The 25,943-nt window shown below is 36.9% G+C and overlaps 1 protein-coding gene across 8 annotated transcripts in view; it reads left to right on the top strand.

The window, feature by feature from the left end:
* LOC139963338 (DENN domain-containing protein 1A-like) overlaps positions 1 to 25,648 on the top strand; it is a 64,828-nt gene extending 39,180 nt beyond the window's left edge. For 3 of the 8 annotated variants that reach the window (XM_071963980.1, XM_071963977.1, XM_071963981.1), the window contains 6 exons: positions 68 to 127; positions 3,462 to 3,626; positions 5,563 to 5,684; positions 6,782 to 6,932; positions 9,892 to 9,912; positions 21,056 to 25,648. In XM_071963980.1, coding sequence (XP_071820081.1) covers positions 68 to 127; positions 3,462 to 3,626; positions 5,563 to 5,684; positions 6,782 to 6,932; positions 9,892 to 9,912; positions 21,056 to 21,904 — 1,368 coding nt within the window. In that variant the 3' untranslated portion in view covers positions 21,905 to 25,648. The remainder of the gene's footprint in view (positions 1 to 67; positions 128 to 3,461; positions 3,627 to 5,562; positions 5,685 to 6,781; positions 6,933 to 9,891; positions 9,913 to 21,055) is intronic. The other 5 variants (XM_071963983.1, XM_071963982.1, XM_071963979.1 and 2 more) reach the window with 4 other exon arrangements.
* The last annotated feature ends 295 nt before the right edge of the window (positions 25,649 to 25,943 follow it).

Raw genomic sequence — 25,943 nt, 5'->3', positions numbered from 1 at the left:
CTTTTATTTTAATGTCTTTTGTGGTTTTCTCATTGTCGTCTGTTTCTCCTTCTCGAATATCCCGTAGACGAAAGATTTTGCCAAAGATGGCGTCTCGGAGTTTAAGAAAAAGATGGGGAAAGGAAAGGTAAGCCCTGAGAATTTTGTGATGAAAGGAAGGAATATTTTAAGATTCCGGTTTGCCACTAACATCTTTTAACCCAGGATTCAGTTTCTGTGACCTATCTTGTCATTATAGAGCAGCTAGTTTAACGAAAAGTGTTAGCGTATATCACGTTAATTTGGAATGATTTTTGTTTAAAAAACTTTGGAGCAAAAAAATTGTTATCAAAAAATGGAATATAAACTCAATTTTAAATTATTTAAAAAAAGTAGCAACTCGCTTGCACACTGTAAAGATTCCTCTGATTGTTCCTCTGGTGTCGCGTATTTTCTGAAAATGCTTTCGTTGGATTACAGAATAATATATTCCTTCAAAATATGCTATCTAATGGTGCTTGAATTGAAGTATTAGAAAACAGGGGAATAGAGTAAAATTTACAGTAGGAGAAAAAGATTTATAACTAGATGATCAGTATTTATGACAATATGAAGAGAAAAATATGAAGAAATATAAATTTTGGACGGAATGGAAAAGTGGAAAAAGCTGAAAATAGGAACTTTTCAGATGAAGGAGGAGGCAAGTATGACATAGAGGGATGTGAGGAGGGTTAGTGAAAGAGTAGAAAAGTCATTGTTTTGAGAGTCATACATCAGGATTTTTTTTAATCAAATGCATCTTGTGCCTGGTTTCAGTGCTCGATTCAAACTCAACTGATATTCTTTTTTGCCTGTGAAACTCTAACAGAACTTATCTTCCAGCCAGTTTGAGAGTACTAATGAAAAACCCACTCACTAAGGAAAGTTGGTGGTACTAATGAAAGAATGGGGAGGGTGGTAGGAGGGGGGTTGTTGGTGGTACCTATATAATTAAGAAGTGGTGCTAGTGCTATTCATCCAGGGCAGGGGGGTTTTCTTATATATTATGGAGGGCGTTGGTACTTATCAATGGTAATGTAAGTGTAGGTACTCGCAAAAGATGCGGGGGGGGAGGGGGGAAGTTGTACTCATCTAGGAGAAGGGGTGGGAGATAGATTTGATCGAGGAGAAGAATTAATAGTCATCATGGAGGGGGGTAAGGTTGATGGGGTGGGGATGGTGGAGAGGGAGTGGGAAGGAAAGTGGGAAAGGAAATGGTTTCTGTACTCACTATGAAAGAAGACGATTTGAAGCTCAATTAGAATGGCGAAATGATACTCATCAAAGAGGTAATTATGGTAGGTACTCATTAATAAGACGTTGGTCAAGGATGCTTTTCCCGGACCTAAGTCGGCACTCTTCAAGCACAAGGGACCTTCTAGCTAGCAAGGAGGGTGGTACACAGTACTGAAACGGAGGATCAAGGCTGAGGAGAATAAGCCCTCATCTGGGCCCAATTCCACCTCAACCCTCAGCCCTTCCCTTGTCCAATGGCACCCAACCATCGCTGGTTGTCTTGTGATGTGGTTAATAAAACCAACAGGAAGGACAAAATAATATAAAACAAGTTAATTTTGCCCGGTAATTATTATTCTTCGACGGTTTGTGTTTTTATCGAACAATGTTAGATGTAAAATCATTCCAAAATTATTCTTCAATTATGAATGAGAGATTTTTATGTTGTTGAAAATTTACCCAAAAGAAAGGGGGGTGGGGTGGCATGTGCCATTGTCAATACTCCTGCTGTATGTAAAAGGTATTGTCACACCTAGATTGACTTCAGACTGAGAATAAAAAACTAGGAAGGAATTCAGAAGCAATTTAAAACTGAGATGCAAATCATTTATTTGATAAAATTGTTCCATTTTGTTTAGATTTCATAGTCATTGTTTTTGTCTTTAATTCTGACTATATTGTTCATTCTTCATCTTACTTTTGACAACATATTGTTCACTTCTTCTTCTTTTTGATATAATTTTTGTCATAAGTGTACTACTATTCATTGAAATTTCACATTTTTTAAACATCAAATTTGATAATCTCATTCAAAGGCAAAAGAAATCGTTGCTGTCAAATGATGTAATCAATGCTGTCTCTATGTATGCGTTTGTTTATGCCTTTGCTTGTACACCTGATATATAAACTTTACAAAAGGTAAAGCCTAGCGGATGTTGGTGTGTAGGTCCACATTAGCGAGTGAAAGGAACCCTTTTGTTATTGGTGCCATTGTAGGGTGGAGCTTAAAAGTCAGGATTTGGTTAGCACATTATTTCAGTGTGAGGATAAGAACCCTGTTGTTATTGGAGATGTGGTTGTTGTTGTTGTTGTAAGCCTGATTATGTTAAACTAAAATTTGGTAGGATGTAATATTTACCAAGCTGTCAGCCCTAGAAATGGAAAAAAAACTTCTCCCAGGTATTTTTGCAGACCAAAGGTCATTTGAGGTCTAGTTTGCTAGCAGTCTAATTAAAAAAGCTGATATTCAGTGGGTATCCTTGTATATCATATTGTTTTTGTGGGATGTCAGAGGCAACATTATGTCAATTGGGGTCATTGCCAAGTTTTCATTATTTGTTGCTTTAGAAGCAATGGTCACTTGGGAAGCAGCTCTTAATGCAAGAAGCTTTTTGATCGGTCAAAGTTGAGATGGGTGTAAACTTGCCAATCTTTCGTGGATTGTTTTCTTTGGTTTTCTGCTAGATATCCAGAAGCAGGGTAGTCTTATCAAACCCTTAAATAGTCAGTTTGACTCTCTATAGCTTCTAAAATGTAAACCAAGGGTGCACACCTCTTACAGGGTTAAACATTAGCTCATGAAAATTCTTCTTTATCGTTACTCAATCATATGGAAATTGACCTGACCTGGATGTGGTCTTTGGTCTTCATCATTTATACAGTAAAAGCCTGGATTATCTGGACACGTCCGGATCTTCTGGAATTATTAACTGAATTAAAAAAAAAAAGATGTTTCGCTTGACTTCAGTGTATTTTGTTTGTGTTAGGGACTGTACCATATCTATGAACATGGTACTCTGTTTGCGTCATGTATGCCTGTCTCCATTCTCAAACATATACAAAACAGGTTGCACTAACTCCTTGACTGAACAATAGACAATTTTCCCCAGGAAAAAAATAAAAAATAAATAAAAAGTGTCTATACTATAAAAACAATGTTATTATCCCCCGTAGGACCTCTCGCGAGGTTGATCAGGGGTTAAACTCCTTTTTGTTGTTGTTATGCAGTGTTATCTAATTCAGAACGGTTGCGTAGGAGGTCCAGATATTCCAGGGTTCAGATCATGATCCAGTTTTTACTGTATGCGTATATATGTATCTTTGCAGTGTTTTGCTTTGTTTGTGTTTGTGTGTGTGTATTACAAGCATCCATACACCATCTGACATTGTGTCATTGCAAGTATATCACCCATCTTCATCCCATCCAGGAGGCAGAGGACACCCTCGATACCAAGAGCCTCAGCAGCGTCCATTCACTGACCATCCCGTCTCGGCCCATGTCGTCATCTTCAGCTCCGGCCTCGCCCAACTCTAGTCCTCCGTTTGAGCGTTCAGCGTTCAGTAAAATCGCTGTAAGACACCGTAATGTTCCTGTAAGATGCACCTTTTGATTGGTTCAAAGTTCTCATAGCACCTCCACATCAATGCCTGCCTGCCTGCCTGCATGCTGGCTTCTGCATCCCCTCTCTCTTGTCAATTCGAGTTTCTTTTCTCCAGTTTTTGACCATGGCGTATTGACCATGCTTGACCATGCTTGTGTTGTTTATTATTTGCTCTTTTACCTGGAACGTGCTTCCCTTATACAATTTTCATGTGACAAATTCAGGTAGGAATCTCACCTAGAAAACCACTTGGATGTAGCTAATAGGTTTACCTGTTAAACTACCCCACGAAAGGTGTTTGTTTATTTACGAGTTAAAAAAATAGACTGGGTTCGTATTATTTTACCTACTAAAGTCACACGGAGGTGTTTGTTATTAGGCTACATGGATAGTTAAATTGCTGAGGTAACTAGAAGAGCCACAAAGGTGTTTATATAATTAACTTTGAAAATTATGCTGGATTCAAGTTAGTTAATTACTAGGGAACAATCACAATGGCTGGTGTTATTTAAAATTGTGAATATTTTTATAATAGCATTATCTAATATAGCAATTTGTAGTTAAGCTGTAATAGGCTGATCAGGTTACAGAGCAAATTTTTTTGATAATTTTTCGGCCTGATATTTGATATTTATATTCATAATTTATTGTTCTCTTACTAAAAGATTCCCTGAAGTGACTAGTGCATTGTACCAAAAATAGTCACCCATGTAATATAATGTACAGCGATATGATATAATGTGCAGCTGCACAATACATTTATAGCTATGTAAAACATTTTTATGTAACATAATATACAGCTTACAGAATGACCAGTGCATGAGCTATAGCTTATCATCAAGTACCATTTTATCATGAACTGCTGTAAATGCACACAAATAAAAAGTAATTGTAAATCTAGACAATAAACAAACCATCCGTGCTTTCAAATGCCATTTCATAAGGTCATGTCATCTCATATTGGTCAAACTTTCCTGAAAAATTCAAACTTTTCGAAAGGGAAAAGATTTATGACGAAACTCAGTCTTATATCGAACTACATGTTAAGGTACAGAATTGTCCATCCCTCCATAGTTCATGACATACATTGTACTAACCCCGTTTCATGGCGAATCTGAGCTTGGCGTCGTATGTGCTATTGGCATTATGAAGCTTTGGCGTGGCTGCTAGTTGTGGTATGGCTCCACCTAGGGCATGCTTACCTTTGAGATTAACATGACTTGCTCGCAGCTGTCACAAATCTACAAAAATCACGTTTAATAAAGGCAGATTTCTTTAAAACAGTAGTGGAACTGCTTACCATGCAATGCTATATCTCCCCTCCAGTACAGTGGATTAAAGCAGTGAATGTACACGATCCATTCTTTGTCAAAATTGACATTTGATATACTTTGTGAAAATGCCCGAGCTCTTGATACTTTGCTATCGTATGAATTCACAATTACGTCTCCGAAACACGAGATATTTTACAGTTAAAATCTGTCAGACTAGGGGATTGATTTTCAGGGTTAATTTGAATAGGACTTAGCAGTAAGATAGTGGTGGGCGTGTGGTGGTATCAGGCAGTAGGAAATACCTGTATCCTCTGTTGAAACATGAATCGTTACAAAATGGGAGGGTGTGGAGTTGGAGGCAGGGGGGGGGGGGAGAGGTGGAGAAGGCCAGGTAACATATAATCTATATGGAACGCTCAGTTAATCCCACGTCAGGTTGATACAGAATTGTAAAGCATATCTCAGTGCATGTTAAAAAAAAAAATTCCCCCCCCTCTCCCCTCCAAATATCCCATGGGATGGTATTGTGAATTGCTTGTGTCTGTCATTAGTTTTAACTCAGTAGTTAGATGTGAATGGCCTCTAAAAAATTAATTAGCTAACTTGTCCCGAGAGGATGTTTTCAACTTCCAATGATCTCTTTCGTTTTGTAGAACGGTCAAAGTAAGTACCAGGCCGTGAGACGAGTAGATAGAGATTCGCTGAGGCCTCGGTCCGATGCCATGGAGTCCAACGACGACACGCTAAAGTCCAAGAGAACGAGCGCGTCCGAAAAGTGAGTAACAGAAATTATACGAACCAGCACAGAGTGTGGCAGTAAATCCTTGTGCTTCCGGGTGAAAAAAAAAACAGTGGGCTTAGCAAATTGTTGAAATAAAGGAACGTGACGTTTTCTTGTTCACCATGAAGAGTAAACCTTCAATGAAAATAGAAGTTCTGTTAGTTATCATTTATGATACGATATTATAGCATTACACTTTAATGTTTCCTTTATGTACATCTTATCCTATTTATAAATTTATATACTGGAATAAATAAAATAAAAATAAATAAATAAGATAAACAGGATTCTGTAATTGCAACGAGTGAAAGAATCGCCCCTTCGGTGAAGGCGCTCGCAAGTTGTTATTTTATACGCTGTTTGCATGAGTAAAGAAGGGCAGACTAATAGGTAACTAGGTGGAAGTTTTGGAGGTTGCACGTACAGCCATAACAAGGTTCGGTCATTGTTACATGCTTTGCATATAAATTTAGAGGCCTCTTAAGAAACCCACAAGGCTGAAATTTAAACGATGTTGGGTTTCCTTTCATCCAGGAGACAATTTTTCCATCTGAGACAGTCTTCCAAATTGTATAAGAAACCCAACATAAGCTAAAAATAAAAATTGTATAGCCATTTGATGTGTAGTGCAAGTATTAAGCTATTCAGCTTCTCCCATATAGACATGTGGCTGCTTATCATAACAAAATAACTCCCATCCAGGCTGATTATTATTATGTTTTGTTATGCTATGCTTTGATATGCTATGTTATGCTATGTTGTGTTGTGTAATTTACAAATGGTACTCAATGATGATAACAAAATGGAAGAATTGTCTTTTAAGATAATTCTGTCACAAATCCAGGATTTTAAAATGGAGGGGTCGCGACCCTGGGGTCATTAAGCCTTCTGCTTTTCAGCGAGGTCCGAAGGTACTGAATGAGATTTTAGATGTGAAATCGGTGCTTTCTGTGGCAGATTTTGACCGTGAAATTAGTTCTGTAATTAGGTCTACGCCGAAAGGGTTGTGCTGACAACTACCTTCTAAGTTATTCGCACCTGCTGATCTAGGCCCCCTCCTAAAGAATAAATTGTTTACTCGTTCCTTGCAGAAGTAAGCTGTACAAAGAGATCAATTTTGACGAATCCCGCAAAGAAAACGAAAACAGAGACGAAGTTAAGCGGCGATCATCGGATATTGATTTGATCAGTGATGTCAACGAAGCCTTAGCGACCATGGGCATAAAAGGAGTCGATAACGAGGTGAGACGATTTTTTTTACTTTTCGACGGTAAATGTCACAGTTAGGACGGTTGAAAAGACCGTCTAAATTTGACATTTACAAGATCGAGCCATTAATACCGAAAGCCAGAAGCCAAGCACGCTCATGGTTTTAACAGTGTTTGATAATGTATGTTGTTACAGTAGTCAGGAAGGAGTACATGTGTGGGCTGTTAGGTAACAGCCATAAAACAGACTTGCAGATTACCAGTCCGACAGCACATGTAATTATATATAGATTTACAACATGCACAGTGTGCATGTGCAAAGTCACAAATTGTGTGTGTTTGACTAGTACAGGTAGCTACAGGGAATAATTCAGTGTTCAAAGGTTGTTTGTAGTAGTTTCGAGAGACCGGAAATTTGCGTGAGCGGACAAGTACCGCCCATAAAATAACCCCCCGGACGATTACCCTCCAGTCAATAACCCCCCGGACGATTACCCACCGGACAATTACCCCTCGGACAAATACCACCTCAGACAATTATCCCCCAGGACAACTACCACCCGAACAGATACCCCCGGACAATTACCCCAGAGGACAAAACCCCCCAAAAGTTGTTTAAAACAAGGATCTTTGATTTTTTTTTTACCTTTGGGTGGCGGGTAGTAATGTTTATAAAGGGTTATAATTTGTGGTCATAGCCTAGCTTAAAAAACGAGAACAAGTTGTTTATGTAGTGTGGCAATTTTCTTGCGGTTGACCCTTTTCTGCAGATGCAAGTAGAACCACAGCTTTCTGTGGTAGCTATCTGTATTGTCAGTTATTCAAACCCACTTTTTTTATCATGGCAATAATTTGAGGCAAATATCTTGAACTGCAGTAATTACCTCATTTTATCATTCTAATATATATTCTGCGTGGATTACCTAAAGGTTTCTACTATTATCACTTTTCTTTAAAAGCAAAGTTTTCTTAAGCAAAATTTTTTTTAGCAAAGTATATTTTATGCAAATACATTGCAAAAGAAAGGTCTGTGTCATACTATAAATGCAGTTTCCTTGGAAGTAAATTTAGAGTCTTTTGGGGAAATTTTCAGCAAGATTGTAAATGTCTTAGATTATCAGCAAATCAGTCAGAAAGACATGAATGCACACCTAGCAACCCTTGGTTAGTGTAAATTGCAACTTGTAATATGAGTTGCTATGCAATTCTTTTGTTGATGTTCTAGATATGAATTTGTGTGTGGTAGACTTAAGGTAAATAAATTACTAGATATTTGAGTTTTTTATTATTTTTTTGAGATTGAATTTTAGAGTTGTTTCTAGACTGTTTCAATTTTTATCAAGCTTAGTCTATAAATCAACTTTAATGTACATTTGAGATATTTGCTGCTCAAGGGTATTTAAGAGATATTTTCTGCACTTCTATCACAAATTTTTACAATGGATCTTTTTTATTGATGGAAAGAAAATTCATCTGATTGATAACATGATGCAGCAAAATGTCAGAAAATAATCTTCTCAAGTGGTAATTCGGAGTTTAAAATGTCCACAGCTTAACTTGTCACTCTTTAATTGTGTTACAAATTATCCAGAGCTGAATTTGACAACTTGCTTCTTAAGTTAATGAAAGCTCTTCCTTGTATATGCTGCTGTCAATCCATTGAAATCTATCGCATCAAGTTTGCGAGAGTATTGAATGTGCAGTCAATTTTGATGAGGGATTTCTGAACCAGTCCAATGTGGGTGAAAATCACATTTTTGTTGTCGTAGAGTGAAACAGGATGTTTGTAAGGGTATTTGAAGTTAACAAATCTTGTTTCCTGATTTAGGGTAAGTTGGTTATTTTATCTAGTGATCTACTTATAAATGACGTTTACTTACCTCTGTCAACCATTAAAGGGGCAGTGCATGGAAAAGGGCCTGACAAGAACCTTGGGGTGGAGGGTGAGGAGGAAGAATGGGATGGGGGTTGGGTTGTCAAAAGCTTGTTACACCCTCATATATTACTGAAGAGCATTTCATTTCATTGGATAGCATTCTAAAGACTCTGAAAGGCAGTAGTTAACAAATATTCATAATTATCTCACAACTCCAGTGAAAGGAGAAATTTTGGTTTCCTTGAAAATCTCTTATAGGTCCACTCTTGTGTTCATACGATAACCCCCCCCCCCACACACACACACACACACCACCCCATTCCTTCCTTTTCCAAGAGTTTGGATTCTTTGCAGCTCCTCTGATTCAATTATTTTACTATTTGTTTGCCTGAAGCATCTTGTTATATTCCACACTGGGACACTTTTTTAGTGTGGTAGGCTGAAATCCACAGTGCATCAATGATGTGTAAATATTCAAACCTAACCAGTTGCTGTTTTCGCACACAATACAGTATTGACTTTGTAATTAAGAAATAACTTGTGTGTAAGCATTTTTGTAAGCATTCTGTGTAAGCAATTTGTATGGTCAGTTTATATTGATGACTCTAGCACTCAGAACTACTCTAAGCGGTTAATCATGTATCTAGCAAGGAGTCTTCAATAGGCAAAATCTGGCCTGTGAAAGATTTTAATCAGTTCTGTGCAAAAAGGAAAACTGGAAATCAGCTTGCAATCTTGCACTAATCGGGTATCCATGCTTGTGCCTGGTGCCCTTAGGATGGAGTGCCCTACCAGCCCACCCCTATGTATTTTTCAATCTAAAAATAAGAGTGAGATCTTGGTTATCTCTGGCCCTTTCCTGAACGTTTCTCTCCAAACTTTGTAGAAAATTAATTGAGATGCTCCTGGTAAATGTTTTGTTTGTTTGGAAATAACTTGTAAAAATAACTAGTAAAATAATAACCTTTTTTTCAAATGACAGCGAAAGTTAGCCCTGATTACGTAACAATTACTACATGTTCAACTAATTACAAAGCATGTGATTTCATGGCCCTGCTGCAGGGGGGACCTTATATTCAATAAATCTTTCTCTGTGTTTCCTTGACACTTGATACAGGTTATTCAACTTCAATCACAGGTAAGAATTTTATCAAGGATTTGTTGCTTTCACCCGCCACGTCAAAATCGGCTCACCAACCTGGACATTTTCATAATTCATGATCTCCTCAATTGTCCTCATGTTTTTGCGGGTGGGGGGAGGAGGGGCGCTATGTGCTTTCACTGGTAGCCTGGCCCTATATGGTATATATATATTGGTATATATATATATTAATGTTAACCATATATGTTAACCTGTGCCACCTTTGGCTGTGCTCCTTGAAAGAAACTCCTCCTGCTTCCCTGTCTCTGTTTTTTTTTTCCAAAATGATTTTTACACCTCTATCATTTATTAATAAAATCTTTTCATTATGGTATGAAAGAAAGTTTGTTATATTCAGTTTAAAAAAAAAAAAATTTATGTATTAAAACTTGTTTCTTTTACTGTTTCTTATCTGAAATAAATGTTTGTCATGTGGTACAATATCGCTGTATGATTATCGTAATATGGAGGTATGTAAACCCTGGTACGGCTATTCCCCCCCCCCCCTCTTATTTATCATTAAATAACTGGTTGGTTTTACTCATGATTTATGTCATTTATTATTTATTCGTATCTACGGGTGTCACAATTTTTTCCCTGCATTTCGCACTTGCCATGAACTTTTTAATGGGAATGAAAGAGTATCAAAGAATTCTTGCCAAAATGGATCCTCAGGAGACTCTGTGATTTCTGTGTTTTTTTAACAAAACAATGTTTCCTAAACGGTTGCATCCTCATTTATCTGCCAGACCAGAACCTGTTTCAATCTGTCAAATTCTGCCATTGTTATAGATGTCACAAATTCAGCACAATAATGTACTATTAAACCTGTCACACATTTTAAGGAATATTCTGATGGCTGAAATTGATTGCTTCATTAAACACAATGGCTGGGAATTTTCTGAAATGTTTTGGTCAGAAGCAGAATAAGCACACACATCCTTAGCATGTTTTATATAGGCGAATGTGTAAATTTCTCAAAAATCTTGTGATACCTTCTTTTTGCATCTGGCAACAGTGGTGAGAATGATTTCATCATAGCAGTAGAGCTGATAATGTTTTTGGCTCGTTCTCTCCGTCATAATGTTTAAATCATTTTATCCACACAAGAAAGTGAGAAAAAAATTATATTTCTACAAAAAGTTGTATGTGGATGAAATTCTAAAATATGTAAAAAGTAAGTGTGACCACAAAGCAAATATTCCAACTGTGAAAATGACACATGTCAAGGGTAAATCAACATGAAGATTATTATTGGAAAGTAAACCAGGTGAGCAACATTTACTGTAATGACATCACAGACCGCCATTGCCATACATGTACAGACTAAGGAAGAGCTTAATATCCATTCAAAGTAGGTTTCATTCAATCGACCATATCTCGTGTTAAAGACAAGATATGAGGTCGTGGGGTTCTCAACAGTGTGAGACATTTTGTTTTTCTCTTTAAAGAATGAGTGTCACATTTACTGCCACTGAAGTAACCATGAAATATTATATCATGAGGCCACCATACATGTGGCCCTTGTGAGAGAGGCAATCTTCAAACCGATTTTTGAGGTGTTTTGCAAGAATTATGCATCTTGTGAGAGGAGGCAATCTTCAAACCGATATTTTGAGGTGTTTTGCAAGAATTATACCAAACCAAAGTAGTATTTCAAAAAATGAAATATACTAAAGTCACTCTCCTAGATATACTTAAATTTTCATCAAGTGAAGTTTAGTAAGGTGATAAATCATACACTGATCCAGACAGGGGGAGGCGGGGGGTGATGGATGTAAACCCCACCCCCCATTTCATACCCACACAATACAGTTACAAGTTGTTATTAGCATGTTAGTGTGTGAGCCTAATTTTATAAGTTAAATGTTCTTCAGTATGAAGAATTATTTCATGCTTAAATTTTTTTTTTTTTTGCAGGGGGTAGGGGTCCACCAGATCCCCTACAAGGCAGTCAGCTGCAATGACCTGAGGGCCTAAGTAACTCCTTTTTAAAAAATCCGGGATCCACTCCTAACTAAAGTTAATTAATGAGGGCTAAGTAACTCCTTTTTAAAAAATACGGGATCCACTCCGAACTAAAATTAATTAATGAATTAAACTTTAGATTCTGAAGATGTCAATCATTGCCGAGACACTTTCCATATTTATTTCCGTGATAAATATTAAAATTGGAAAGTGTCAAGATTTTCTTTGCTTTGTGTTTTTCTCTCTCTCGTTTATTTTTGTTTAACGTTCCATACCATTGTTTTGTCAATACTGGATATATCATAATTAATCTTAAATATAGACTTTTCTTCATTATCTGTCAGACCAGGCAATCTTCGTTTTGATAGTCTTCATTTTGATAGTATCATTTTGATACTTAAAACTTCCAGGACATGAATAGAACCAATCGTGATTAAAGTAAGACCTTGCGGTCCGGAACGAAAATCGATAAATACCGTTTGAGCTTTTTTTTGGAAAATCTTTCAGACATATTTTCTCCACAACAAATCAAAAAGGTATTGTCAAAACAAATCAACAGATGATACCCAGCTCTCGGATTCATTTCATCAAAAATCATTTTTCAGCTACATTTTTTTTTTTTTTTGAAGATGCATCCTAATGTTCATACATGACAAGCAGTACCTTCATTTCAGGGCGTTGACTTGATTTGAATGGCAAACGTGTTCATCGAACTACAGAAATATTCAGAAATGATACACTCAATTTATTTCAAATGTTGTACATCTCCATATTTGTATTAATGTTTTACATGCCTGGCTGAGCATTCATCTGCAAAACAACTCAAACATATCATTGACACATCAGAGATATTAATAATCGTAGAAAATGTTTGTAACCGATAAAACAACAGCAACATAGGCTGGCATGCCTTCCCATGGGGTCTTTATTTCTGGCACCTTGGGTTCCAAATTTTGGCAATAAAGTTTTGAGCTCTGTTTCTATTTTCTTGAAGCTTTAAAATATGATCTAGATTATGAAATTTTATATTAACGGAATCGTTGGATAGGAGTTAAAGGGATTTCCTGTAAGACGGGTTTAGAAGCAGTGACCGTATTAAAATCAGGTTCTTTAGGGTGGGGGAAAAAATGATATTTTTCTTCTGTAATTAAAATTTATTAATCAATCAATTTGACATAGGGATAAGTGTAATAATTGGAAATATATATATATATAATGCTATCCATCTTTAAATTTTTTTTTCATCGTGAACACTTTGAAAACAAATAATAATTACAGAGTCTTTAGTCTAAAAGTCTTACGTTTGTTCTCAAGGGATTATCGTTAAGGTAAAAGGAAGGGAGGAAGAGAGAAAGAGATCTTGGCAAGATTAAAACAAAAACACAAAATTTGAAATGCTAATGTTATTCTCATAGCTGTGCTTGCCAGGGCATTCACCTGTGTTAGAAAGCAGCAGTGTGTTGAAATCAGCTGCAGTTAGTACTCTCAGATAACATCTGTGTATAAAACTCATTGAATCATATTCCATCTATATTGTTTCTATTTTAATTCCTTTTTCATCCCCCCCCCCCAACCTCTTTTTTATCTCCGTTGGTCTTTGTGGTAGATCGTTATCAGTGCCTTTCTCCAAATCTCCTTTCTGTAGTTTTTGATTATTATTTGTTTTCCCAGACTGGGTTGTGCTTTAAATTTATTCAACTGTGATTTCCTAGGCGTGTTATCATTGATACAGTTTGACAGTGATGCCTGTATCAAGCTTATCATGTCTTCAATGCCAATGACACTATCACCTAGGTCCTGTCAAGTCAAAGTGGAGTTCGCTGACAATTTTTTTTTTTATGGCCGCCAAAACATTCTTGAGATTTGCCGACAAACACGAGAACAGAAAATTGCCAGAAATTTGTGGGATGAAAAAAAAAATGGAATATTCCTGAACATAAAAGTACTTCACAAGATGCAACATAAAGCATTATTTAACAACCTTGTTTGTTAATCATACATAAACATTTCTCAAAGGGGACAAGGAGAAACCTTGTACCCCGTAGGTCACAATATCCGCCACTGGGGGTTAGCGGAGGCGATGAAAGTAAAATTGGGGAATGTTTAACTATCCAGAGACCTAGTTCATGATTTATGATTTGAGGTAGGTTATGATTTGAAGTATAGTCGCAAGGAGAAGGCGCAATTAGTCAAATTTTTATTTGCACGTAATCGGCAGGATCTCTCTGAAATGTAAAAATGATGAATGCGAAATATTTTATAGTTTCATTTGAAATTTATTCTCTTGTGAGTACTATTTGTCACAGTTTTGTAAAGAGATTTCTATATATATATATATATATATATATATATATGATTTTCCAACTCATTACGATTTTCATGTATATATATAAATTTGCCTTTGTCGTTTACCTCCATTTCATTAACATAAAGTCTGTTCAAAGTATCTCTTTCGAGATCTGGCTTTAGGGATCACAAATGATTTTCAAGTTGGTTAGCATCATGTTTGATCTCTAGAGTAAGGCAAAATATGTCACCAAAAACAGAACTAGTATTTTTCGATACAGGTGACAAACGCCTACAGTGGAATTACGACCTTCCTTACCGGTTTCGAACCTCTGGACATACAATCAGCGTCCATAGCCTAGTGGTTAGGGTGTCCGCGTACAGAGCGGAAGGCCCGGGTTTGAATCCCGGTGGAGGCTGGAAGTTTTTTCACTGTTCTTGATTTTCCAACTCATTACGATTTTCATTTCCCTTTCTCCTCAATTATTGGAAAGTTATGTTTCTCCAGGTTCCATGGATTTGATGTTTTGTTAAAGTGTAGCAGTTTTTTCTTTTTTTTTTTTCCTTTCTCTCACATGAGAATCACATTCAATTTCATGCCCCCCAAAAATCTAACCTTTTCAAAGCATAGGCAATTATTTCCCTAATCTGTATATAGTACATGTCATCAGTATTAAACAGGAATTATTTCAGAGAGTCAAACATTTTACTGACACCTTCAACAAATTTACCAACACTTAAGACTTTATAATTGTCAAATCAAAAATCCTAAAAAATTTAATGGATTTTTGAAAAGAGTAAAGAAATGTTTATTACCCCAGAAAAAGGATTTGAACCCGTCTTCGGGAAATGAAGAATGTGGGTCGGGTCACAACCTCTAGTAAAATTGCTTTCGAAAAGTTCAAACTTTTTTTTTTTATGCATGTGGTTTTTTTTTTGGCTTTTTATTTCTTAATTTTATGTGATTGGTGTAAAGTAATCTGTATTTTAAAAGTATTAAGGGATATGTATTAAGTAATCTGCATTTAAGTATCCTGTATCTTTTAAATTAATGAGTGATATTAAGTCATCTGCATTAAGTAAACTTGGGATAACTTGAGGAGTGATTATTTCAAGAACAGAAATGTTGGGGATCTACGTCAATTCTGGTTTCCAGAGTTTTCACCTTTTTAGATAAATTTTCTAAATGTCAAGACTACCCTCTAAACACAGAGTTGAATTTCAATGCCAGTGCCTCGTTCTCTGTGAAGGTTAATTGAATTCATGTAAAACCATTATTTTGTAGATTTTAACAACTCAAACGTTTGAAGCATTCTAAGAACGTGTGATTTCACCAAAAATGTCAAAGTCATCAAGCCAGGCCAATTATCTCAAAATAGTTGGGAATTAATAATGTATGTGAGATTATATTCTGTTGCTTTATCATTCTTCGCCAAAGGCAAAAGGAATATTTGAGGTTGCTATTGTAGAGGTGTGACATCTTTTACGTCATATCATAAATAACCGTCTTGTCGTTTGGAGTTTCAAAAAAAAAGCAGCCTTTCTTTTGTAGAAGCATTCGTATGTGGATGAATGAATTAAATATTATTAAAAAAATAAAAAGTATATTCAACGCAATTGTCAGTATGACATCATTCACCCTGAGGTTGCCAGATGCAAAATGTCACCAAATTTGAAGAAGTCATATCTTTTGCCTCACAAAGTATGAAGCAGTGGTTTTGACCAATTCTGTTATCGCAATCAACTTCCGTTACTGGAATATGCAAGGCAAGATCAACTGTTGCTTTTTTTTATCGGAAAGAATATATTTCAATATGCGTCAAGATAAAAATAAAGTATAAGGATACACATGACATGAATAAAACATAAATAAAAAAATACATGGTAAGGTAAAGGAGATAAATGTTTAATAGTTCAAATCATAACATGTTTGTGTACCCTTCCTAAGATTTATATTGGACAAAAAAAGGATTCATTCTGTATGAATGAGTGATTACACTGTGTAGTAATGTGTAGTAATCTGTAGTATCAATTGTATACTGAGTGTGGGTTTACACTAGAGCAGGCATGAGCTTTTTCCGCGAATTCGCGGAATATCCGTGATTTCTTTTCTACCTCGGGACAAAAAGTATTATCCTAACACACTGTAGCATATGCAAACTGGAGCCTATACCGCAATTTTTGCAAAATTCTGTGCTTTTTTTTTTACCCCAGGCTCATCCCTGCTAGAGCCTATACTACAGCAGATGTATTAAACTAGATAAAGTTTAGACTGCTTATTAGAATTGGAGCAAGAGTCAAACATTACCGTTGTTAACCGGTAGAAACTATGTACTAGAAACTTTTTGGAGGGACGAGACTCTTGAAAGAGGAACACATATATTCTACACAGCATTCAATTCCTATCTTCTAAATCTCGGAGCAATATTGCAAATGTGCAGTTACGATAACATCACACTTTGCTTGCTTCAAGTTTACTGTTGGTACAAAAAACTTGGCAGTATTATCGCCAATGTAGTATGTAAGAGTTGAATGCAAGCTTCAATAGGAAGCTTAGAATGTTTTTTCCATCAGTTAAAAAAAAATGAAATTTACTCCTGAAATGTCTCTTGAAGCTCTTCACTGGATGTTGCTAAGGTTCTACTTATACTTAGAACCATGTTTTATTCAATGGTTTGTGTAGGGTATTCTATATATACCTGTCTTGCATTGGGTATGCTATGATGACTAACATTGCACCATCTATAGATTTAGTGTGCTGAAATCCCCTGCACTGGGTAACATGTAAATTTTGCTGCTCACTAACAATATCTTTATTAACAAACATGACAAATTTATGAGTTTTTCTCAAATTTGCTATAAATGTGGCGTTATGGCAATGTATTTTGATAAGGTCGGTTATACCTATGTTAGATGCACACAGGCAACTTTTTCATATGTCTATTAAAAGCTGCAACATGTCGGCAGACTAATATGTAGCAACAAATGCACAATTTTTTACAAAATTTTGGCAATTTCATATTGACACTGGTTACCTTAATTTTGCTGGTGGCAGTAGAGCTAACATAAGAAGGAATCTGAAGTTAAATGCTGAGTGTCTGAGACAGCTTTTGGGCCATTGAGAGGACGATTATAGTAACCTCCCGCCCCCCCCCCCCCACCAACAAATTAATCATCTCATAATTTGTAACCTTCATCAAATATTCACAAGAACGTTCAAGAGCCTCATTTTATTGAATTGAAAAGTTACTTACACTACGAGGGTTCTACTCTCTTCTGAATCTTTGTCTTTTCAAGTGAAGGGAGAGAAAAGGGATAAGGGGGGGGGGGATAGGTAGGATGGGAGGGAGCAAAAAACAGGTAGTCAATTGCAACAATTTTTAGAATTACAGTAAATTTACAAATTATACACTTATAAATATTTAATTCCTCAAAATTGGATAGTTCAGACTAACATGAAAGATTGTAAATCACATGTGGTGGAATACCAGATTAGTCTTGAACCTTTTTTACCTATGTTTTTCCCAGTTGATACTCTTCCAAGTTTGCAACATTGCAAACATGAACTGATTTGACGTGTATGCTGAGTGTGCTGCTTGATGGCATATGTAGACACCGTTGTGGTTATATCCCTCCCCCCATCCCCCCCTCTAATGGCATGGCATGTTCTATTTTACCCTCTAAAGTCACATGTCACATGTCTGAAATGTAATTTATAGGAGGATCTGGTGACATAACTCAGATAGCAGGAGAAAGCTAAATGACAATAAAACCATTGAAATTTCATTTCTGTATAGCCATGGGCATTATGTTATGCCTTTTTTTCTTTAAAAGAGTGGCTTTTTCAATATTGTGACAATATCTCAAATGACTTGGCACTTTGACAAGCATAAATCCCACTTGTAGTTAACATTGTTTAAAATGACTAAGAGAAAGCGACATGGATAATCCTGTTTTTTATTTTATGTGACACCTTCATGTATAAATCAAAAAATCCCTCCCCTCCCCCCCAAAAACAAAGAAAGAAAGAAAAATAGAATCTAAAGTCATTAAATGTAACAAATTCGATTGACAGGCACGGTGAAATTTAATTCATTTCTAATCAATATTAAAACAAGAGCTGGATGGTATATTGTCTTTCCGGCTTTGTTTCGGAAAGGAGTAGACCAAATTGCATTTGAATATACAGTGTGTATTTAGAACATAGAACACATGCAATTTAAATGTGTAACTTGGTGATTGCTGTCTGATAAAGACCAACGTCATTAGGTATTTTGCCGCCTTTACTTGCATTCTAGAGGAGTTTGACTGTGGAAAGCATATGATGTCGGTAGTCCATTCCTGGATCAAAAAGGTCTAGATAGTCAGTGCATTCATATAAATATTAAGCTGGATTCCAAGAATTAGCCAGCCGATCCTGTCAAATGTTTAAGTATGTCTAGTCAGAAGAACGTAAGGCTGGATTTCTGCGTCATTCCAGCTATTTCTTGTCAAACTCTTCTCGCTTCTTGGCCTGTTGGCTAAGGTCATGTGTAATATCTGTTCCCTTTAGAAGGGAATGGTGATACACACCCTGACGATGATCACACAGTCACAGTCCCGATGCAAGGGGACTGGGGTTGAGAGCGGATCAGTCGTTCGGTAGTTTGGTTTTCGTGCCCAGGTTCTCTCCTGGGTGACTTTTCTTAAAAAGTATTCCTTTGTCAGATGCTCAAAATGTCTCGTCAGACGAAGACAAAGGAAGACAAAAGAAGACAAAGTCAAAATAAGGCTCGATTGCTGGATCATTCCAGCCCTTTGTGTCAAAGTGAGGACCCACAAGGATCTGAACCGACCAATCATGACTAATTAGCTCGATTCCCAGATTTTGGCAAGCTATTCATGTCAAGTCACTCGAAATGTCAAGTCAGAAGAATTATTTGGCTCAATTTCGGGACCATTCCATCTCTTGTCAAAGGCTCAAAGGTCTAGTCAGACCCCAATTACTAATATTAGTATCCATTTCTGGACCAGTCTAGTAGCTCTTAGTACCAACAATTCCAATTCAGAATCTCAGCTGTTAGATGTCAAAAACTCTGAAGGTCTTTTTGTATGCGTTAATAGTATACTTAAAGAACAACTAAGTTTTAATATTGCTAAGTCACTCTTTAATATTTGATGCTTTCAGACCTTTGTAGCACCAATCAGTTCTCTTCTATTCAGAAAAAAAGTTGACAATCCTTCGAAAAAAAAAATCTTTAAGACATGAATTTACACAGGCTTGTGATCTCAAATGTCCACGCGATGCTTGTGAATGTGGACATTCTTTGTTTGTTCTCTGGGAGTAGTTGCTGTAAAATTAGCATCTCCTGTACGTTTGAGCATTTAGTCAATAAAAATGACCACCATTCTAAAAATGTGTAAAGATGAGTGCAATTTTGTATCGTCCACTATTTAGCATCCGTCAGAAAACCGATTTCTGCATTGTTTTTTTTTTGGTCGCTTTGAGCCACAGTTTTTGCATAATATTAACATATTATCTAGAAAATAATGACCCAAGTTTCAGTTAAAGATGTCTATCTGGTTTATATACAACCTCTTCAATACGAATTACTGATACAATAGTGAGTTTAATATTCTGGAAACTGTTTTCACGCAGTGCAAAACATTTCGTCTCCCACACAACTACAACTTTTTTACAAATTTTTGATTTTGCAAATCCCTGGGAGGATTTTCACCAAAACTTGAATCATTCATGAGGCTTTCCATTTCAGATCATATATATGCTAACCATGCAATGAGGACAAATTCAAATTGCAAAAGTTTTGAATTTTAAGCATATTTGATGTAGAGGGAGGGGAAGGGGAGGGAAATGAAAGGGAAGATTATGCAAGCATAGTCTCTAGCTATTGTCATGCAGTCATTACTGTTTCATTATTAGTTTATAGTAACAATTGTAATTATATTTGTCATAGACTATGTATTGTTTTAAGCCTGAATGCAATAGACAATGAGAGCTACTTCCGGAAACCATTGGTTTTTAGATTGTGATTATAAAATTGTTACAGTATTGCTAATATTAAAAGAGCCGCATTGTAAAAAGTTTGCCATAAATGGCATAGCAACATATTCAGTCCCATCCAAACAACATGCTGCTTTTTTTTTAAAGTATTGCTTTTCTAAGGATTTCATCTCATCATGGTGAAAGGTATTGACAAAATATTTCTTGATATAAGAAAGGGATGGAGGGGGGGGGAGTGGAAGGGGGATGAGGAGGGAAGGTGTGTAGCATGATAACTGTAATACACGGTTGGTAACAATTAAACATTGAAAGTCTTGTGTCTTTACATACAGTATGTGGCTTTTAATATGATGATAAGTTGAACAGTCATTTATATTAGAAGCATGGTGCTAGAATACATTTGTAATATGATGTGAAATGTAAAACATTTTCTTTTATCTGCCAGTTTTTATCCTGTTTGGAGATTCATAACCTTTGAGTTGTGTTTTAATTTTCTGTTTTGCTTCATTCATTCAGTTGAGGTTGAAGATTATTTCTCTTTTCAGTGCTGTTCATCAATACGCTTGTGTTGTTGTTGTTATCATATTCATCTTGTAAATAATTGGTGGTCACTCAAAGGATGAGGTCGGGATGGCCTTGGAGGTTCCTTCTGTTATGCTTTGTTTTAATACAGAAGAAGTATCAGAAAACTGCTTTACTCTTCACGTCTTAGAAGTGGTTACAATAAGTCAATAGAGTGAATGACAACTTGAATCACTTTAGTCAGATAAAGATCTGTTCATACTGTAGATGTGAGATTTTAAAAAAAATGAACAAATTTCTTTTCAAAAATTTTTCATAATTGAATATTACATCACACAGTATTCTCACTTCTGTTTGTTACAGGACGACGATGTTTCCTCGTTGCCAACCCCTCCGAGGAGAAAGCACCGCAATTCCAGTAAATCCTCGGACGTCGTTGCACCCGCTCTTCCTCCCCCTCCAGTAGCCCCACCGAGGAGGAGACGCGTCCCTCAACACCCTCAACATGACCCACCGGACGCCCCTATAAAGGAAGGACGAAAAAATAACAATAATTCCGGATCTTCGGAAAACCTTATCGACATAGACGGTGGTTCAACATTGGACAATATTTTATCCGGGGCTTCAAAACAGTCCGACTCTAAACCGCTCTCCCTTCAAGTCAGTCAGGTCCCGTCAAACTATCCCGGCAATGTCCCGACATCTCCGACCACAAATTTACTGAACGCCTACGGTTTGAACTTTGACATTCCAACTCAGCAGGCCGCTAACACATCCCAATCTGGACAGTTTCCATCTCGGGGCGCCACTGGCCAGAATCCTTTCATGTCGTCGGCCAATTCCTCCAGCCACCACCACCAACAGCCGTCGACGGGAAGGTTGTCTCTCAACCAGAAGATGAGACTCGACAACCCAAACTACGAGCAGACTTACCTTCCACCCTCGCAGAGGCTGACCAAGACCCAGTCGAGACTGGCCAATCCTAGCTATGAACACACGTTCCTTCCATCTGTCCCACAGATGGTGACGAGGAGAGCGAGCGAACACACTCCTCGTAGCTCGAACGCTGTCAGGAGAGTTCGCCCTGTGTCTCCTGCGGGCGGCAGAAAAAACACGAGTTTAAACGCTCCGGGAAGCGGCAACGACTCGGACCCGTTTGCGGATCTAGTCTCCATTCAAAGAACCTCGTTTGATAAAGGTACCGCGTCATGAATACCGATATTTTTTCTCCGTTTTCCGTCGCGAAAGGTTAACGAATTGGGATTTGGTAGATCCAGAGTTCAATTCTTTACCAGTGATTTCATCTACTACTTCCTTGTTGCTGTCATTATTGCATCGGTTCTTATCAAGTGACACCAACCAGATTTGAATTTTTGGGGGGGGGGCGGGGGTTAACCATTTAAACTTTATGTGTAACAGTGGCAATAAAGATGCAAATGTTGGTTTTTTTTCTCAATATTTCATGATAATATTTCATGAACAGTTTGGTCGATTTATGCACCACACACCACCTCCGAAATTGATCATCAATTTTAGCATCAGAGATATTTTAGTTTTACTAATCGGAAGTGACAAAATAGATCTTAAACGATCCTTCCTGATATCGAGGCACCCCCATAGGTCTTATTTTTTTTAATAACCGGGTCTCTCCATACCTGTTCAAAGTGGTGTCGCTTCTCTGTCCGATTTAACGGTCCATTTCCAAAACTTATTGATGGTTAGCCTGCCAATGTTTACCCCAGGTGTACTGGCCAAGCATTACTTTTCTCATTTCTCTGAGGGGGGGGTTTCCGTAAGGTGACGTTTGGTGAGAAATGATCAATTTTGCAGAGTCGACTTTTTTTATTTCATTCCTCGTAGTTTTCAGGTTGAGTGTTAGTTTATACTCGACAAATACAACTCGATTGGCTTTGTTTCTTGCCCAATCCATGTTATTTACGAGACCATCCTTTCCGGGTGAGTAAAATATCCACAAATTACGCCTACACAAGATTCTTTGCCTAAAAAACTATGTACAGTGCTATTTCTAGGGTTTATCATTCAAAGCAGTTTATTGAGTTTATTTTACGCAAATCTTTTGAGCCATTCAATGCTCTTTGATGAAGGTGTGGTCCATCCCATAACCTCTAGGTTCAGAGTTCAAAAATTTGCCACGAGCCATATTCTCTTGACCTATTCAACATTTTCCAGTATGGATTTGGTATTTCTCGTTTGGGAATTGAGGATCAAAATAACTTAGATCATGGTAGCTATCCGTCAGTATGGATTTGGTATTTCTGTTTTAGGAATTCAAAACGACACAAATATATATTTATATATATATATATATATACATATATATATATATATGTATATATTCTTATGGGTAGTAAATATCTAATGCTATCAAAAACCTTCATGGGGGCAGCGGGAGGGGGGATAGGGATGGGGGGATGGGGATGGGCAATATCGGTGTTAATATTGGAATGCCAAGGTCACTCAATCCCAAGCTCGTACTCTCACCAGGAGGAATTTGAATCCTTTCATACAAATCAGGCCACGTGCTGACTCAGTCAGGGATGTTTCGGAAAGGTATAATGTTTTCACTCTCTGTCGATGTAAGAAGGAAATTAGTCTTTTGATATAGTTTGGAAAAAAATAACAGCTGTTACTTTATTTTTTACATTTGATGTCGTTTCTTTGGTAAAGAAACATTGATGTCTATCGGATGTTGTTGACGGCTAATCTAGTATTACAAGTTATTTCCTGTCTTCGATATTTCCTGTCTTCGTGTGATCTTCACCTGTGGCTTTCTTTAAATATGCTGGCTCTTAGAATCCAGCCGTAGCAGTTCACAGATACTTTTTTTTTTATGATGATGAAGATCGGCATCGAATGTCTTCGCTAGAATTTCTGTCGTGTGAAAAAGATAACTCTTTTTCAAAGTGAGAGGTGAAAATTTCTAGTTGAAGTCTGTTTGCATTTTTGGTTTTGTCATTTATTACATTCTCTGACAAGAGCAGATGTGAACACTCTCTGAATTGGGTGGGGGGGGGGGAGAAGGAGGGGGTAAGAGATTTGGAGTAGTGGTGGATGTAAAGGATTAGCTGCTTCGGAATGGAGGGTGGGATTGTAAATGTTTATGAATGCAAGATGTTTAACTGTGCATATGCTGTTACAGTTGTACAGTAGGGGTGTACAACTGTGATAATGGGGGAGGGTGGTGTTGGCGGTGGTGTTGGGGGGAGGGGTGGCAGGGAGATTGGGAAATAATCCGAGGGTTCGGGTCTCTGTTCGTTTTCTGAATGTAATAAAAATTTAGGTAAAATCTGATATCAATGTATATTTTTATTTAGTTGAACGTGATAACAATAATAACAATTATTATAATATTAATAATCATGACAACTGATATGGGATGCAGGCATCTTTGTAATTAGTCTTAAAACTTTTGTCATGACAAGTGGTTTGGTTCAAATATAACTTGAAATTCATTACTCTTAAGTCACACCCTCCATTTCATACTGTCATTCTTAGTTTCGTTTTTCATTTGTTTTTCCTCTCCACCTCTCTCTCTCTCTCGCTTTGAATCAAACCAATCCCATTTTCTGTTTCCTTATAAGTATTTCGTTAACCAGAATATGTATATCTCCTTGTTTTAGTCCTAAGCATCAGAGAGAATATAATGAGTGTGTACAAGTACAAGAGGTAACCTTACATATATATAAAGTGAGCTATTTTCTTTATTCTTTTAATCTTTATTTTGTTCTCTAAAAATCTTTAAAATAAAATCCTTCAAAATTGTAAAAAACGAAAAGGGATGGTATCCCTTCTGTCCATTTCAGCTTACGGTATCGATTTTGTCACGACAACACTCGAATAATTTAGTCAAAGACCATAAAATGAGAATTGTTAAAAATGAAAAACAACTGTTTTGAGAATTTTGCGACCTTCATATTACAATTGTCATGAAATGCTCACTCAAGCGGCATATAATGTCAGCGAGTTGGGACAATTTTTTCAATGCTAATACCACGCCATACTGTCCTCTCATATCATGCTTTGAAGCAGTCATACTGACAGTATAAACAGTTTCTAACTTTAACCTAATCGGAACAAGGATATTCATACTTGCTCATACTGACAGTACGAGTGCTTTGAAAGCATGACACAAAAGTACAGTAAATAAAACAAAAAATGTCCCAAGTGGCATCAGATGGAGAATACAAATATTATTTATTTGCTGTGACTTTCATAGACTATGGTCTTTGTAGAGTGTTATTTTAAGAGAACGTTTCACGAGATGAATGGAGGTCAAGAGTTCAATTCTATCTATATCAGTTTGTCATTTGGCAACATCAACTTATATGTAAAGACCTCAGAATCTTGTTTGGTTCATCTAAATTCAAGTTGATGAAAATCTGGCCAAGAAAGGAGGCAAAAATGCAACCTGAGTTTTGCGATGCATTTTATTCATGTTATGACAACTCAACAGATTTGAAATCAGCATTGATATCTCGTCAACAGCTGCTAGCATGCAGAGAAGCCATTCAAATTAGCTGATCAAAATCAAGCAATCGGTAGGCCTACAATTTAGTTTTCGGATATCATTTACAACATGAAACCGACAATTTCTTTTGCAAGTAGAGCACCGACGAAGGTCCTTACCTGGTACTACTTTTTTTTGTGACCATATTTCTACAGATTGCGATCATATATTGGTCAATGAAAATCACACGGAGGGCTGTGTACGTGTTTGTAAATAATATATATTCTTCACATCAAGGGGATGTCTTTCTTTTAAAGGAAATACATCCACGCACCCCATTGTGAGGTGCTGTTATGTATACATTTTGATCATAAAGTGAAGAGACATACTTTTTAAGTTTGATATATTTTATTGTTGTATATATTCAAAATGGAAAGCGTTATAACAATGTAAACAATTACTTGTTGATGCTATCAGTTGGTACTGAACACTTTGGTCTGTGCATTGTTTTTGTCTCATTGAGTAACCCCCTCCCCCCTCCCCCATTACCCTCATCTCGACCCCACTCATCCTCTCAGCTTAACAACAAAGGGAAAGACTAAAGAGGAATTTAAATCTCCGAAGTGTTGGCTTTGATTCGAAACTGAGATATCCTCTCCAGTTGTTATCAAGCAAATGCAAATGAGCAATCAACAAAGGAGAAAGAGTTTGTGTTACTGCTCCAAAGATGACGATCGATAAACTGTACCATCAATGTAAATAATATTCTAGCTCTGTTGAAGA

The sequence above is a fragment of the Apostichopus japonicus genome, chromosome 22, assembly GCF_037975245.1.
Source record: "Apostichopus japonicus isolate 1M-3 chromosome 22, ASM3797524v1, whole genome shotgun sequence".
NCBI classification, from domain to species: domain Eukaryota; kingdom Metazoa; phylum Echinodermata; class Holothuroidea; order Aspidochirotida; family Stichopodidae; genus Apostichopus; species Apostichopus japonicus.
The sequence above is the reverse complement of the archived record's forward strand: the minus strand, read 5'-3'. Positions and strand labels throughout refer to the sequence as shown.